The following is a 17112-nucleotide window of genomic DNA, read 5'->3' as shown; positions in this document are numbered from 1 at the left end:
CTCCTTCCCATCGCCTGTGACTAACCACAGGGGAACAGGCAGGTCACTCAGTAGCTGCTACATTTTGAATTGTTTCCCCTTTGTCTTAGAGGAGGGACAGGTGACACTGGTGGCCTGGAACCTGAGGAGCAGCCTGGCTGCCGGGTGTTTTCCTCTGCACGCCTGCTCCCAGTGCTCAGCCCTGGCTGGGCTACCACAGCAAACAAGGGAAGGGCACCGCTCGGCGGGGACCGCGATGCTTCTCACTCCTAAAGTGTGCACTGCCAACTAAGCAACTGCCAAAGTCATTTACATGCTCCAGCTAAGGCTGCTCAAGGTGACAGGAGCCAGCATGCCCGCCCAGCTTCAAACGAGAAGCCCTTGCCTTCTACTCTGAGATGGCCCACATCAGCTTCAAGGCCAGGCTGCACAGGGGCACATCACAGCTCTCCCAGGGACCTGCTCGTCATCCCCCGGACTCACCTAAGTCGTCTGGCTCCTGAGCCCTTCTCTGGGACAGTGACCCCACTCATAACATCGAGTGTCCTACAGAATATAGTGGGGGAGGGGAGGGTAATCCGAATCCACCGGTTCTGACTTTGGCTGCACAATACAGTCACCTGGGGAATTTTTGAGAAATATTGATGCCCACACCCCACCCCCAAAGCTTTTTTTTTCTGTCAAGGGGTGGGGCCCAGGTCCTGGTATTTGTTTTAACTCCTTTCCTGCCCTGATTCTAATGTGTAGCTGGGACTGAGGGGTGCTGCCCCGAGTGGCAAGAAATGGCAAGGCCTTTGCAACCAGCCAGCTCAAGGTTAGAGGCTGGGCTGTGCCAGACTCTATGTGTAATGCCAGGCAGGCCACCTAACCTTGGTCTCTAGGGGCTGGCCAGTTTCCTTGCAAGACCATAACATTCCTAATCTCAGTCCTTGGGTTTCCAGGACCTGACCCAGCCTCAGTTACAGAGCTGGGCTTATGATGCAGACCTTGACCAATCAGAGTCTTCCAAACTCCCAGCCACTCAGAGATTGGGTCAGGGCTGGACTTATGATCCAGACCTTGACCAATCAGAGTCTTCCAAACTACTGGCCACTCAGAAATTGGGTCAGGCCTGGGCACATGACCCTCACCAGACCAATCAGAACCTTGTAAACTCCTGGGCACTCAGATTGGTTCAGGGCTGGGTACATGATCCAAGTTCTTTTGCCGGGACCATTGAGAAAGAGGGGCAACTTTTCACAGGGTGGAGGTGGGGGTCTAGTATAAAGAAAATCTGAGAGTGAAAGCCACAGAGAAAAACAGGTCCCACCCTGTGGAGATCATCTGAGTTGTAACTATAGCTTTTCCTGGAACCAGCTCTACCTCTGGATTTTTCAGTTACATGAGCCAATAAGCTCCCTTTTTACTCTTAAGCCAAGTTTGAGCTGTGGTTTCTATCCCTTGTTCGCCAAAAGTCCTAATCCACTCTATGAGCTTCATCTATAAAATGAGCCTAATACCTACTTTCAGGCTTCAAGTAAGGTTTGAATAAGATAATATACCAATTTCTGTGTGGATTGGATGTGCTCCACACATATTTTTAAATGTAAATAGGAGAAGCAAAGGCTAAGTACAAAATGCTGTTTTTAAGGACCATCACATCCTGCTACCAGCACCCTCTCCAGAACATTTACCTCCCCAGCTGAATCTTGCTCACCAGATGTAAACACAGGGAACAGGACAGAATAAGGCCATATATTTTCGAGCTGCTGACAGATGGCAGTGAAAATACTCAAGCAGATTGTAGCATTAGGTGGCAGGAGGCAACACACACACAGATTGGTTTACTTTCTGCCTCCTCCCCAGGCACACACATTGGTCCTAACTTCTGATTACCTACCCTTCCCTGTTTCCCCACTTCTGAGGCCTTAGCCACCCCGGATTCAAAGGGGAGGGTGTTTCCTCCTTGAGTACAGAATGCACTGTGCATTCTAGGAGATTCCTTCCCATGCGTCATTATCCCACTAATACGTGTGGCCACACTGGGGTAAGCAGGGACCATTGTGCACATTTTACAGGAGAAAACAGGCTCAGAGCGGGCAGCTGATGTGCAAAAGGGCCAGAGGACGAGCTGGACTTAGAAGCCAAGGATCCAAGCTTGAAGCTCAGCAGTCTTTTGAACATTCAGGCCCCAGTCTGCAGAGGGACGCCCCGCACGGGGACCCCCAAGGGAGGCTGTTCGCCTTCTCAGGACACTTGCACTGAAGTCATTTTCAGAGGGTCTGCAGTCTGCCACGCCTTCACGTACGTTACGTTTTCCTCTCCATTTGAACAATGACACTGAAGTTCAGAGAAGTCAAGTCACTTGGACCCATTTCCAAGGTAATTCATCGTAAGCTGTGATTGGAACGCAGAGCTCAGACTGAACAAAGCCCACGTGATTTAATGCCACAGGACCCAGTGTGGACTGGCCGGAGATGAAGGACATACACTGAATGTGTCAGTTGGTCAGCACATGGGAGATGGCTTGTGTCACCCTCCCTCTGCCCACGGGCCTTGCTGGGTACAGTGGTCTAGGCCCCAGCCCATTCCCGGGAGCGCTGGGCCCAGCTGATGAGGAAGGTGGGGCAGGAAAGAAGGGCTGGCACTCAGCTTAGACAGAGGCAGTCATGAAATGGCCTCTTCGTGGCTCTTGACAGGATTCGAAAGGCATTCTGGGTTTTATTCCCAGGAGAAATACAGATGATTTCAGGTTAGTACATATAAAATAAACAGGTGTCCTATGTTAACCTTGAAGCCTTCAGAACTTTCTCCTTCAAGTTTCCCACATTCAACCAATATGTTGAGAAAAGAGCCCAAGTATCTTTTGTCCCCTGAGCTAGGCTGACCAGTGTTGGTCTCACAGCCTGCCCTCCCGTCTCCTCATAGAGGGGCCCAAGGGCAGGGGGCAGGGGAGTCCCAGCTCCTGCTGCTCTTTTCCCAGAACAGGTCAAGGGTGGGGGTGGGGGATGGGAGGCGATCAACACACACTATGCAGTTTGAGTACCAGCCATCAGTTTCCCACTTCCTCCCTCTAGGAGCTCCTGAAGAACAGGGATTTCCCAGGTGGCTTCCTCCACCTGAAGTCAGTGCCTGTCAGAAAGCAGGCCCATCCCCCTACCTGCCCTCACACCCAACCCACGGCCCAGAGCAGGCACTTCTCTCCTAAGCATCCTCCAATCTGCCCACTGCTCTCCATGGCCGCCCCACCCCCCACAGGCCACTGACCCGGATAACCAGAGTCCCATTAATGGTTTCCGCTCCTGCCCTGCCGTCAGCCATTCAGGAGCCAGTGACCTGTCTAATGAGAACCAGAGCGAGCCACTCCCCTGCCTCAAGGCTCTCGTTTGCTCAGCACCTTGGCAACCTGGCAAGGCCGTTTGTGGTGTGGCCCCAGCGCTCCTCGCTGCCACCCACCCGTGCTCCCTGGCACTGCACTGTTGAAAGACAAGGAGCTTGGAATCACCAGAGGGACAAACACACCATGTGTTCAGGGTGGGCTTGTTAGTTTCCTGTGGCTGCTCTAACAAACTACCACAGACTTGGTGGCTTAAAACAACGGGACTTCTTTCATACATACTTGTGGAGGCCCGAAGCCCAAGATCAGTGTCACTGGCCCTAAATCACTGTGTCAACAGTCGCATTCCCTCTGGAGGCTCCAAGGCAGAGCCCATCCCTCGCCTCTTCCTGGACTGTGGCCGCTTCACTCCAGCCTCTGCCTCCACCTTCACATCGCCTGCTCTGTGTGGCTCGTCTCCCTCTGCCTCTTAAAAGCCCACTTGTGATGGCATTGAGGGGCCCTCTGGATAATCCAGGAAAATCTCTGCATCTCAGGAGTCTTAATCACACCTGCAAAACCTTCAGCATGTGAGGTTAACACGTGAGGTCCAGGGGTGAGGACCTCATACTTTTGGGGGGCCCCACTCAGTCCATTACCACAGCAGGGCCTGTGGCTCACACAGTGGAGGACTCGGGGTGTTAGGGACGTAGTAACTGGAGAGCGTCTCAGCCACATGGGGAAGGACCACAGAGGGGGGTAAACACTCAGAGACACTAGAGCGGGTGACTTCAACCAGCATCCAGTCTCCACTTGATACCACTGTCAAGGGGACAAGAGCAGAGAAGCCCAGATGCTTCCCACTAGGGGGGTAGGCATTTGATTAGGCTCAAATGTCGCCCTAGGGAACAGCGATCCTTTCCCAGTGGGAATCTATTTGTCACTATTAATCACGCCACAGGGAACTTGGTCCTGACTGTTCACAGGTGGCAGACGCTGAGCAGCAGGCAGGGCAGGGATGACCCAAGACAGAGCCTTTCACTTCCTCTCCCTCCCTCCCCGTGTTCCGGGCCTGCAGGAGGCTGTTATCCTGGATGACAGTGACACCCTGGTGTCAATTGTAAACCAAGCCAGGGCAGACTGTCTCGCAAATGCGGCCTTCCCCAGGAAGTGCCACCACGAGGGCTGGGGCTGGCTCCAGCAGCTGTGGGGTGCCTGGCATTTAGAGGCTAATTTGGAGGGTCCGGGTCTGGGGCAGTCAGTAAACCATGTGCTGAGAGCCTCCTGCACCTCTGAAATACTGGACAGGACGACACAGTGCTGTGCGTTCCTCTCCCAGCAGCCTCTGGGCTGCGGCTGCGGGACTGAGCTGAACTCCACTGCAGAAACTAAACAAAGGTGCGAAGCAAAAGGAAGACAGACGAGAGCCCATACGGGTCTCTGGACTTTAGTCCTGAATTAATCCTGGGTGGGTGAGACTCAGAGGATCCTTTCTCATGCACAAGGGAGAGCATTTGCGGGGTTCTATCTCAGTGGAGAGAAGAGGGTTCACAATATAAATGCATTATACAAAGCTGTCTTCTTTGATCTGCTACTGGGGGAGTCTGGTTGGAGCCGGAGGGCAATGTGCCAAAGCAGCCACAGCTGAGCCTGGAAGGCTGGATTGATGAGAGGTTCCAGAAGCTTCAGGAACAGCGGAAACGCACACTGTGGGAGGTCACTCTCCAGGTGGACCCCGCTATTTGACAAGAAAATAGGTGAGGAGGGCAACCCTTTCCCCCTCCCGCCCCTCCTAGCCCCAGCACATACATCCTAGGTCCAAGGAATGATCCTCACCCAGGGGCCCCCCCACCCCAACTTCTCCCATGTTGCCTGTCCTCCAGCTCCGTCTGCTGAGTGTCCTCAAACTGCAGGGGAAATGACACCATGGCCCCTGGGCTTCCATTACATTCCTCCCAGAGAAGCTGGGGTGGCGGGGCAGGGGTGGGGGGTCCAGGAAGGCTGGGGTCTGGGGGCCGAGTGGAGGGATGTCACTCTCGGGTGAAGTATCCTGGCTGGAGGTCGCTGGGACGCTGGAGAATGAAGAGGGGCCAGGGCGGGGCCCAGAGCAGAGGAAGCAGGGATCCAGATGGCTATTAATGTCAGGCTCTGGGACTCACAGAAAGTGAGAGACAATATCTTCCTTAGTTGTCCAGCCCAGTTCTCCAAGGTGGGACAGGAAGTAGATGGGATCCGAGACTGATGCTTTGTCTCGCATTTGGCTAAAGCGTCTCTGTGCCAAAGCTGTAAAGAAGCTAGTTTGGGGATGTGATGTGGCATGCAAGTATATTATCTATTGCTATTTAACAAATTACCCCACAAAGAGTGGCTTACATACATTTATCTCACACCCTCTGAGGGCTAGGAATTCGAAACTGGCTTAGCTTGATGGTTCTAGTTCAGTTCTCATAAGGCTGCAGTCACCTGAAGTCTTGACTGGGGCTACAGGACCTGCTTCTAAGAAGGTTTACTCACATGGCTGTCGACAGGAGACCTCATCATGAGGGCTGCTTGAATGTCAACTTCCCCCCCAAAACAGCTGAACCAAGAGAGATGAAAGCTGTAATGTGTTTTCTAACCTACTCTCATACTGTCATTTCCACCACATTCTATTCATTAGAAACGAGTCACTAAGTAGAGCCCACACTCAAGAGAGAGGAAAAGTAGGTCCCGAATTTGTGGACATATTTTAAAGTGACGATTGCACTGGGTCTTCGTTCTGTTGTGCGAATCACGTGCTCTTTATTTGATTGTTAGACATGAGGGGAAGCCCATGCCTGCCTGGAGCATTGCTTCTCAGAAACAAAAGCATTTTGAATTAAAAGTGTTTTTAGGTGCAAAGGCAGCCCTGGGAAATGAGAGGTTTCTGGGAAGAGAGGTTTCTGAAAGCAAAACAAATAAGATTAAGATCTACCAATGGCCTGACATTTAGGAAAGGCCCAGCGGCAGCCAAGCGATTTTCTCGTGAAACAGATCTTGGGTGGAAGAGTCCTTGAACACAGGCAGTTGGGTGAGCTACTGGTGGGCGGATGAAAATGGGCTCCAGCCTCCAAACGCTGTCCCTGTTTCAATACATAACAGGTTGCAATTTCACCGAGCTCAAGACTCTGGGGAACTCGCAATTCTGGAGCACCAGGGAGCAAGAGGAAACGTTTGGCTGCTTAAAAATACCCCACAAAGGAAAAGGAACACGTTACGTGTAAGTTAGTCATGAAGGTTCCTTGAGAGGCTGGCACGGAGACTTGTAATGAATGTTTTCTTGAAGAATTTAGCAGAGAAGTAGGACGAAGTACATTCAGCCTAGCTTGAGGTACAATCCTCTGCCATCTGGGAAGATCATTCTCAGGCCAGCCCGTGGCAGGAGGGTGAAGGAGAGGGTGACACGGGACTGGGTGCCGAAGCTGGTGCTTCTTGGAGCAGCTACAACCCATCACCCTCGCAGGGAGACCCTTCCTTCCCTGGCCACACTGGGTGAGGCAAGGAAAAGAGAAATGTGTCCACGCAGAATACGTACATACATACACGTCTACGTACAAAATATCTTAACCCTTACCTTAACTATGTCACTAGAGATGTTACTATTTAATTACTCAGAACTCAATAGCATTTTTGGCTGTTTTATTTTAGCCCTTGGAAACGTGTTTTGAGAAAAAGACACCACGTCATAAACATTAGACATGTGTTCACTGATGTGGAATTATTAACACAGCGGTTTTCAAATGGAATCTTAGTACTGGTGGTAAACGTTCAGTTTAGATTCCGGTAAGTATTTTTATCCTGTGATCTGCACCATGTTCTCATAACACGTCTGACTAAACGGTAATAGAACTAATGTACCTTCACCGGCCCAGACACACACAGCACCACTGACAAGCACGGTTCTGCCTTTGCCCCCGAACACTTGGGAAACTCCCACTGAGGGACACTCACACTCAGGAGAAGCCAGCTGCACAGCTCAGTTCTAACCAGAGGTGCACCGCCTGGCCTGTCATCGCCCAATTCCCCACACTCGGCATCCCAGGGCTTTTGGTTATCGCCAAATCCTAAACTCCCTCCCACGTTATGAATATTTGCCCCCACTGTGGTATTGCAAAGAATAGGCTCCTAGTTTTGAATCCAGTTCCGGAAGAATCCCAATGAGGCGGTTCCAGCCTCCTGACTGTTCCCTGCATTGAGTGTCCCTCCCAAGAGGACCGCTCTGAAGACAACCTGAGAAGTGGCAGTTCCGCTCTGCTCGCTAACAAGCCCATCTCCCATATCTGCCCCTGGAGACAGGGATGGACAAACACGAGACTGGCGACAACTAGGCTGCAGACAGAATGCCAACCTGAATCTCTGGTACAGTTCAGGCTAGGATGCAATGGCAGCAGATGCCAGGAGCCTCAGGAAACTAACTGGCCCTGTACCCCTCTGGCAGAGGGGGACAAAGCCCCCGTCCTGGCTCCACACTGCCTGTGTAATGGTCTTTCTCATACGCTCTAGGTCTGTGGGCCTGAAGACCTGACCCCTCACACCCTAACAGCACTCAAACACCAGTACGTTTCTTAAAAAGGGAATGTTCCTAGGAAAATAAAAGAGGGACTCTTTTCTGTTTAAAACAGCAGAGCTTTCCTTGCTGGTACTCAATTTGATAGTCACCTCCTGGGGCGATGAGCTGCCCACTGCGGCCCAGTTCAAAGTAAGTTCACCCCATGCTTCAGTAGCTTCTGCTTGGCTTTGCCTGGAAGGCTGAAGGCACCGTCCTGGGGGCTTGGGAAGCCAGAGCTCCGCGCGGCCGATGCCAACTGCTGGAAATAGGTTTCCTGCACCGGGTTGCAACAGGCATACACAGCTGTGGAGGCATTTCTGTGGGAGGAAGAGAGGAGACACGAGTCCAACGCTGCCTGCACACATCTCAGGCCACACAAAGACCTGCAGAGGCACTCACACGAGCATGGCCCTGCACACGAGATGCCGTGGGCGCAGCTGTCATGGCTCGGGGCTCTGATTATTCACCTGAATTTCAGGTCCAGTGCCAATAACTCACTGGATCCTGGGACTGTCCATGGCGGCCACAGTCACATGGCCTGAAGTTATAGTAACTGAATAAATAACTGATGGGTGCATGTCTTGTCATAGCAGCTGTGCAAAACGCTTTCCACACAGCCTGGCTTACTGCCCACATGGCCTTATGCAGTAGTGGTGACATCCCATGTGACAGATAAGGCCCCTGAGGCTCAGAGGTGGGTGGTGCTATCAGGCCTCCATGACAAGCACTGACAGTGTCTGAGGAAGGGTCTAGGCCTCTGCACACATGGCGGCGGTTAGATGAGTGAGGGGAGTGAGGGGACAGAAGAGGGAGGGATGAGGGTTTGGTTCAAAGGAGGACCCATCTGAGAGGAACCGACTATGGGGCCAGGCAACCAGCTGGCTCCTCGATCCTGCCTGTCTCAGACTATTTCCTCTTTGGACCCCAGTTTCCCCAAATCCAGTATAAAAGGGTAGCGTCAGGAACCACTAAGGCTCCCCTCACTCAGATCTCTCCTTTCACATAGGAGGGAGAACCCCATCCCCCTCCAGCTTCTCCTTCTGGGGCTTCAAGGGGCCGGAACAGCCCGCCTGGTATAAGCGTTTTGTGCCACTCACTGGCCCAGCAGGATAAGACATGGATGAGTCATTACAGCCACGGAGAGGGGGCACTGCGGTCTGGTGGGTGCGAGCTAATCCCAGCCCTGCTGTGTGCCCTTGGCTAACTTACTCAACCTTTCTGAGCCCCAGCTGTCTCATCCGTAAAATGGATCTGACAATAGCACATCCCTTCATTGAGATTTTTTAAATCAGTAGGAATAGATAAAAATACACGTAAATTGCAACGCATACAGTGAGTGGTTAAGAAATGGGAGCTGTTGTTTCTATTACTATTAAAACAAGCTACATATCCCAATGCTAAAACCCTCTCAGCTCCAAGGAAGGTGAAATACTGCAGAGTCACCAAAGGGTTCATGGATCAGATGCTGACATTTTACTTATTTCCATCACTCACAAAATAGATACACACACACACACACACACACACACACACACACACACACACTCACACACACCAACAAACCAGTTCCCAAACCAGTGACTGTAGATACAAACCACATCTAGGTTGCTGGCCTGGGGCATCTCTAACTTAAAGCCGGAGAAGACACATTTACTGTGGAAATAATGTATTGAAATATTGACTGAAGATGGCGCTGGGCAGCAGAAACGCCCAGCACTCCGGTGTGGCAGGTGGCAGGCAGCAGAACTGTCACCATGATGGCGCAGGCTTCCGGGCACGTCTGTATGAGTCCAGAGCCCACACCCCTCCCTCTGGACCACACTGCCCCCCTGAAATCGGAAAGGTGTGTGGAAAGAACATGCACTTTCTATAGAGTCAGAGACCGGGGTTCAAAGCCTGGCTCTGCCACTTAATAAGAAGTGACTGGGGCAAGTCACTTAGCTTCTTAGGGCTTCAATTTCCTCATCTGTAAGATGAGGATAAATAATGCACTTGCCCAAACTGTCCCAAGAACTAAATTGACTAATATACACATAGCACACACTCCCCTCTGACCCTCTGACTTGCCTTATTTTCTGCTACCAGTTTCATTGAGAAGCATGAAAGAAAAAGCAGAATTCGGTTGGTTAAATACTACAAAGTGGAATAATAATAGATCTGTATCTACTGGCACAGAGATATTCAAGATTTGCAATAGAGTGAAAAAAGGAACTTGTAAAACAGTACATCAGTACGATCCTGTTTTCTATTAGAAACACTATTAAAAATCATTAAAATAAAAATGCTCATACTCATATTTTATATATGAGAAATGAAAACTAAAAACGATAGAACCTGGAGTAACATACACCAAAGTATGAACTGTGGGTATCGTTCAGGTATTGATGGGGAAAGGGAAGAAACGTTTCGCTTTATAGATTTGGGAGAAGGCTGCATGTTTTCATAATGAGTGCGTACGACTTGTCTCTTCAGCAGCATCCGTGACAAGGAGAGAGGCCTTCCTTCCCCAGTAACGAATGAAAGCGTTGACAGTGTGAGGACCTGAGGTTTCCTCACTGTCGTAGCCCAGTGTCTCCAGCAAGTCTGAGCCCCATGACGGGACCCAGAAAATACACGACCCAGGGAAGCAGGAGAGCAGAGAGTGGGAGCCAAGGGGCGAGAAAGAGCAGGCCTTAAAGGGAGTAACGAGAATGCCCTTTGTTTAGTGATGAGTAAGTTCTTCCCCAGATCCCAGAGAAGGTGGCTCCTGGTCCAGGACAGTGAAGTGACAGGGGAAATCTCACCTGGCGATCATCTCGTACAGCGAGGGCTGCTGGGCAAAGTCAGCATGCATGAGGCTGACGGCCTGCAGGAAGCGGCGATCCTGGGGTGTGGCCACCTGAGGCACGTTTGCTTCCAGAAAAGGACACACAAGTTATGAGTAGCAGACTCCTTCCCCCCACGCCCCCAGGCCAGTACTGTCAAGTGTGACTGAACGTGGCTCCCGGCCATGAGTGTGGGTGCCAACGGGGGAGAGGCCCAGGCCTGCCCAGGGGGCTGGGTCCCAACAGCTGCCGCCACACAGCACAGGACACGCTGCCTGAGAATGAGCATCGTGCACGAGGATCAAAGTTTTAAGGCAGACCTTATCACAGATATTTGAACATGTGTGTGCTTCCCTCAAAATGTTGGAGAAACAGCCAAAAAAAAAAAAAAAAGACAAATGAGCAAGGAAGCGTTTGCCAAGCAAATTCTAAATGCAGTGGGAGCAGGGCTCCCAGTGAGAAAGCAGCACATGAACTACACGGCAAACAGCTCTGGGGAGAACACCAACCCCACTGTGCACTGGGCCCCAGTTGTAGCTCCCCCAACCCCCGGCTCTAGGAGGTGCCCCAGCCCGCACCTCTGCGCAGTGCCAGCTGCTTACCTGTCAGCACGTTCTGAATACGGTCGTAATGCATGAAGTTGTATGTTCTGCTGGCGGCGGTGGGCTCATCCTTGGGCAGCGTCTCCTTCAGGTGGACCTCCAGCCCATTCAGGGACGCCAGGCTACTGTGGTACTGCAAAGGGGCCGGAGAGGGTCACGGCTGCAGAAGTGACCTCAGCAGGCCACAGACTTAGCCAATAATCATCCAGAGATATCTGCATGGCTACCGGATTTAGCAAAGAGGACTCTGACCAGTGTTTTACCTGTTAGTAGAGAACTACTAACTTCTGCCCTTATGTTCTAAAGCTTTTTCAAATTGTAGAAAACTCAGAAAATAGTGGTAAGCAGAAAAATACATTTAAAAAGAAGGGGGAAAAAGCCAAGAGAAATGGCCCATAATCTCACCATTCAGAAATAGCCACTGTTAGCCCCTTGGTTCATTTCCTTCTAGCCATGGTACATTTCACACAGCCATGACCTTCCCACAGCCGTGACCTTCCCACAGCCGTGTCTTTCCCACACCCGTGACCTTCCCACAGCCATGACTTTCCCACCCAGGCTGCACGTTTTCACAGCACAGCCAGCCAGGCCCACCCTCTAGTGCTTTTCCACTGGGCCTGGGCTGAGGAGTCCTCCACTGTGCATCCAGAGTGGCACCAGCCACGCACCACGCTTGGAAGGACTGAGACGTGTCGGCCAAATGGTTTTCTGTGCTCTGCGGTTCAGAGGAGGAACCCACCTGAGAAGACTATCCAGGAGGTGAGACCCAAGCACCTGTGTTTTAAAAACCCTCCTAGGGAAGTTTCATATGCAGGTATAGCTGAGAACACTGGACTATACCACTTTGTACGAGGCTGTTTTCATAAAATAAAAATGGGATCAAACCATAAATATTGATACTAGTTTTGTAACCTAATGATACAGCACGAGCAACTTTCTTCATCCTTAAACTATTCTCCTACAGCGTCATCCTCTAAGGGCTATGGTATTCTTTAGCTCCACTTTGGGCTTGACCAAGGAAGTAAGTCACATCCTGACAGACTCAGTCTGCAGTGGGGCCTCCTGCGGCTTCCCTGGGGCTGCTTTAGCCATAAGAAGGCCACTGTCCCCTGGCAGCAGATGGCTCGCAGGTGAAGGACATCCTGCCTCAGCCTGTTCCTAGCCAGGTGACCAGAGACAAGTTCCTGAATTTTCTGCACCTCTTTTTTTTTTTTTTTTTTTTTGTCATCTGCAAAAGGGCATTGTTGAGGGGACTAAATGAAGTAGCACATATAAAAATCCTCTGTAAACTCTAAGTGCTACCCGCCGGGAAGGCATTTCTATAGTCAAGCAAATGAAAATTATCATTAAGACAGAAGTGATATCTCTTTAATGAGCACATGACTGGTCTGTAGATTGACTATATTTTCAACAGCTTTGTAAAACAAAGAAGTGCACATAAAAAGTACAAAGAGGCAAACAGAATGCTTCCACGGTGAAGGTCATGAAGTGTAAGTGTTATTTTTGGTAGTGTACTGCCCTTAATAAATTAGGTTTTCTATCTGAATGTCTTAGAAATGATATTAAAAGGCAACAGGCTTGACACACGAGGTTTCATTTTAGGCATTCATCGTTTATCCCCAGTGCCTAGCAGAGTTACCAAGCTCCTAGCAGATATCTACTAAATGCACAGATAAACGAGCATATACCCCATGGCAAGCACATTCAACTTCTGAGCTACCTGGTGGAAACTGAGGGGCACAGTGAGGGACGCACGCTCAGGGAAGACGTGCACAGATCTGCCCCGATCACGGGGGCCGCCTACCCAGCACAGGGTTTAACAGATGTGTGTGTGCGCACGTCATGAAGTCAAACCACAGCCTCGTTGCAAGCTTCTGGACCTGGGGAACCTGATAATACACGTCTTTCCCATCCTGAGCTGGGGCCCAGAGGAAGGGAGGATGGGAACAGAGAGTGAGACACGCTGAAACCCGAGTTTGCCCTGCAGGCACTGGGCTGCTTCTGAAATCTCTGCCTAACTCGTATTCAAGGTAAAGTCACTTAACCATAAACGCACAGTCACAAGATATTATTATCAGATGACGTGCACCATATTTTACTGGTAACCAAGTGCTTTCATATATATTGGGAGTCAGCAAACTACGGCCCACGGGCCAAATCCAGCCCATTGCCTGTTTTTGTGCAGCCTGAGAGCTAAGAATGGTTTATATGGTTTAGGAAAAAAATTAAGAGTAATACTGTGGCATGAGAAGATTATATTACGTTCCAATTTCAGTGTCTATTGGTAATGTATTACTGGAACACAGCCACGCCACTTATTTCCGTATTACCCACGGTTTTGTACTACAACAGCAGAGACGAATAGTTGTGCAGGGTGGGAAAGACCTGCCGTGTGTTCCGTCGTGTTCAAAGTTGGCCAACCCCTGATATGTATCACTACACATCAGTTCTCACCACAGCCCTAGGGGACACGCAGCTGGGGCTAATTCCTGGCTCCTCCGGCTTCCAGTCCATAGCAAAGCAAGTGGCTGGAATGTGAAGGTGTGCCATGAGGTGCAGAAGAAACGAAGCAGTCACGCATTCACTCAGAAGTGCCAGTTTCATGGGGAGGGGTGCGTTTTCCTGTTTTAGGATAACACTCTTGCACTCACCGCAAGCCTCGTCTCCTGTACAGACAGCTCAACGCCCTATCGCAGCCATGAATAACTGATGTGATCACTGTACCTGAAGGTCAGTGAGGTTATCTTGGGTTTTGAGCAGGAAGCTGTCAATGGCTCTCTGCTGCCCCCTGGTGTGAGCCTATTCTGTTCCCTCTGAATTAATCCGTCTCTCCCCCGGCTCCCCGCGTGTCTGACCCTCCCACCCGCCTCCCAGCCCTCCACCCTGGGCAAACAGAAGGAGGTGGCAGTTGATTCACTGAAAGACAAGATGGCAAAATAATGCCAGGGTGCCTTGGCACAGTGTGTAGCATAACCTAGGAGCCCTTTCAAGTAGGGTGTGTTCACTGTCACTTCTGAGCTGTAGTTTACCGTTCTGCACGGGGCTAGCTTTTCTAGACAGCAGTGGAGGGCCTGAAGGGAAACCAGGCCTGGGATAAAAAAGGCAATAAACGATCTCTCCCAAAATGATAAAGTAGACAGCCGTCAGGTCTGGTCAGCCAACGTTCCTCTCAAATCAGCAAGCTGATCCAAGTTAGTTCGGCCCAACTCTCTTTAGAAAACACAAGGTTTTCTTTTTCCTTTAAGCTACACTGCCTTTCCTAGGGCCTACCCCTCACCAAACCCTACTCTACATGAAAGCCCATGAGGCCATTCTCCTAACAACATGGACGGCTGCGACAGATCATGTGACAGATCATATCAAGAGCCACGGAAGGCAGGGCATTTCCCCCTTTCTTCACCTTCCCATCTATCATTCCAAGGTCAGATCAGTGGCGGACAGAGAGGCTGAGGCAGGAGGATGAGAAACAAACAAGAATTCTGCACCCCCCATTTGCATTAGGACTTTATCTCAACGAGGCCCAGTCTTCTTGCTGGTAAAATGAGAGTTACAATGTCCACCCCCAGAACTGTTCTAAGGCCTGGCTAAAATAACACATGTAAAGTAGTTCGCACATAGTGAACGGACAGAACGTATCTGAATTCACTTCCTTCTCCAAGTGCAGCCTGAACTATTTTTCCTTCTTCTTTTTTGGAGGGAAGGTAAAAGAGAGGTAGCGTATCCACTCGCTTGCATCCAAACAGTGGGCATTCAAAATAACATGCCTACAGCTCAGCACTAAGCAGACGGCACCATGAAAACCAAGGTGCGGCAGGGAGATGAGATGTGTAAAACTGCAATCCTGGGTCCCTGTGTTGTTTTGAGAAAGAGGTGGAGAAGCCACTCAGCCCTATGGTGAAGGAGGGAAGGGATGCAAACAAGCCACCACTTGGTGACATGTGACACCAGCCTGTGGAAAGGGGAGAGATAAGCAAGGCAGGTCGGGAGAGGAGCAGTCTCTTGCCTGAGGCTCTGAGCTAAGGATGCTGCCATCCACCCCCCACACCCCTCATGCTCCAAGGTGACCAGCTCATTTATGGAGGGTCACAAACCCTGCATGCTAATGAGACCAGCTTAGAATACTATAGATTTAATAACAAAAACAAGGCAAGCCCCAGGACACCATTCACCCTGCAGCAATTTCAACTTGCTATTCTTACTGCTACCACTTTCCTGCCAACGACAGCAAGGATGTTACTATAGCAACTGCATCTCCAGGGTAGGCCCCAGAGAAGGTACCACTGGCAGTGGGAAAGGCTCTGGAATGGGTTAAGAGGAGCCTTCTGGAACCGGTTAGGATTTCAGGTGTCCCAGGCCCTCTAGGAAGGAGCTTCAGACCACCACGGTACAGTGGAGGGGCCACGGAGGGAAACAGGGGGCTTCCAGACAACTCCCAGGCCTGGCTGTGATGTGTACAGAATGTAGACTCCAGCCAACATGGTTCCTTGAGCTGTCCAAGCTCAGAAGGGAGGCCAACCGTGGTGGCGATGGCATAGCCACCCTGTGTGTGGTCACTGCCTGCGTGATCCCACTGCATTGGAAGGGCAGCGCTTGTCATCACCGCACACTGCGGAGGAACCACAGGCTCAGGGAGCAAAGGTCTGTGTACACGAGCACAGTGGAACCGGGGCTCCGACCTGGTCTTCCCCTGTCCAGGGCCTGCGCTCCAAGAAATCAGAAGTGGGAAAGCCCAAGCTCTTCACTCACCCCCGCAAAACCAGGGAGGCAGGTACTACCACCATTCCCGCTGTATAAACAAGGACTTTTGCACAAGGTCACGCAGCAAGGCGGACCCCATGTCCCCTGGGGAGTCCCTTCCCTGCCCGTCCATGTTCCAGAGGACCGAGCAGAGCTGGGCAAACTCACCACCTCCTCGATGGCTGCGCTGTCTCCCAGCAGCGGCTCCTCGGCCAGGAGGGACAGAACCAGCCCTTTGACACTGTGAGTGTAGAGGGTCATGTGCACGAGTCCTCCTTGCGTGGCGGGCGTCCACCTGGAGCCAGTGGTGTCTGCAGAGGGGGCGTCGCCTGGAGAGTCGGCAGAGCTTGATTGGCATTCCAGGCCAGAGGCGGGGTGGTTCTCATGAACTCCATCCACACAGGGCTCCGCGCCTGGTCCCCCGACAGGAAGCTTAGCTCCTCTCTGTCCCAAATCTGGGCGAGGCAATGACAGCGGCCTGCTCCTCCTACTGGGGGCCTGGCTGCTGTCCCCAGGAAGGTCTTCATGCTGCTCTAGGGCTCCATTCTGGGTAAGCTCGTCCGGAGCGGAGGGAGAGACGCCTCTGATGGCAGCGCCCACAGGCGGGGCCTCGGGCGACTGGGGTTGCGCGTTGCCCGAGTCGCTGACAGACTCCTTGAGACAAGGACCACCGCCATCTGGGACACACACACTCGGGAAGGTGAAATAACCGGAGGATGTCCCCATTTCCTGAGCTCCTGGAATGTGGATTTCAGATAAGTCCACTTCCACTTCCCCCCGGCACAAGCCAGGTTCCTTCCCCAGGGAGCAGGCGAGACCAGGGCCCGCGTCCCTGGCAGTGCTGTGCGCTTCTGCAGGCTGGATGCTCCCTAGATCACAACCCGAGAAGTATCCATTCTCGCTGCTGCCATTTGACCGAGCTGCATCCGGGAACCTGGACTTGGGGCTGGCTGCCCACATCCAGGCCATGGATTCCTCAGGCCCGGTGGCGTCTTCTTTCAGGGCACCCTTTGGACGGTGCTGGGCCGAGCGCTCCTGGCGTCTGGCTGGAGATGCAGGAGGGCTGGAGAACAAGACGTGAAGGGAATGCTGAGTGAACACAGGGCCAGTGCCCTTCCCGGGGGGGAC

At 51.7% G+C, this 17112-nt stretch overlaps 1 protein-coding gene across 4 annotated transcripts in view; it reads right to left on the bottom strand.

Annotated features, from left to right (window-relative positions):
• Positions 1-4897: 4897 nt before the first annotated feature.
• HPS4 (HPS4 biogenesis of lysosomal organelles complex 3 subunit 2) overlaps positions 4898-17112 on the bottom strand; it is a 27662-nt gene continuing 15447 nt past the window's right edge. For 2 of the 4 annotated variants that reach the window (XM_074321526.2, XM_019755571.3), the window contains exons 11-14: positions 16153-17047; positions 11248-11380; positions 10625-10733; positions 6915-8158 (exon numbers count right to left, since the gene is read on the bottom strand). In XM_074321526.2, coding sequence (XP_074177627.2) covers positions 7987-8158; positions 10625-10733; positions 11248-11380; positions 16153-17047 — 1309 coding nt within the window. In that variant the 3' untranslated portion in view covers positions 6915-7986. Of the gene's footprint in view, positions 5013-6641; positions 6781-6914; positions 8159-10624; positions 10734-11247; positions 11381-16152; positions 17048-17112 lie in introns of those variants that run through there. The other 2 variants (XM_074321525.2, XM_074321524.2) reach the window with 2 other exon arrangements.

The sequence above is a fragment of the Rhinolophus sinicus genome, chromosome 9, assembly GCF_057876585.1.
Source record: "Rhinolophus sinicus isolate RSI-liver-muscle chromosome 9, RSI-T2T, whole genome shotgun sequence".
NCBI classification, from domain to species: Eukaryota; Metazoa; Chordata; class Mammalia; order Chiroptera; family Rhinolophidae; genus Rhinolophus; species Rhinolophus sinicus.
The sequence above is the reverse complement of the archived record's forward strand: the minus strand, read 5'-3'. Positions and strand labels throughout refer to the sequence as shown.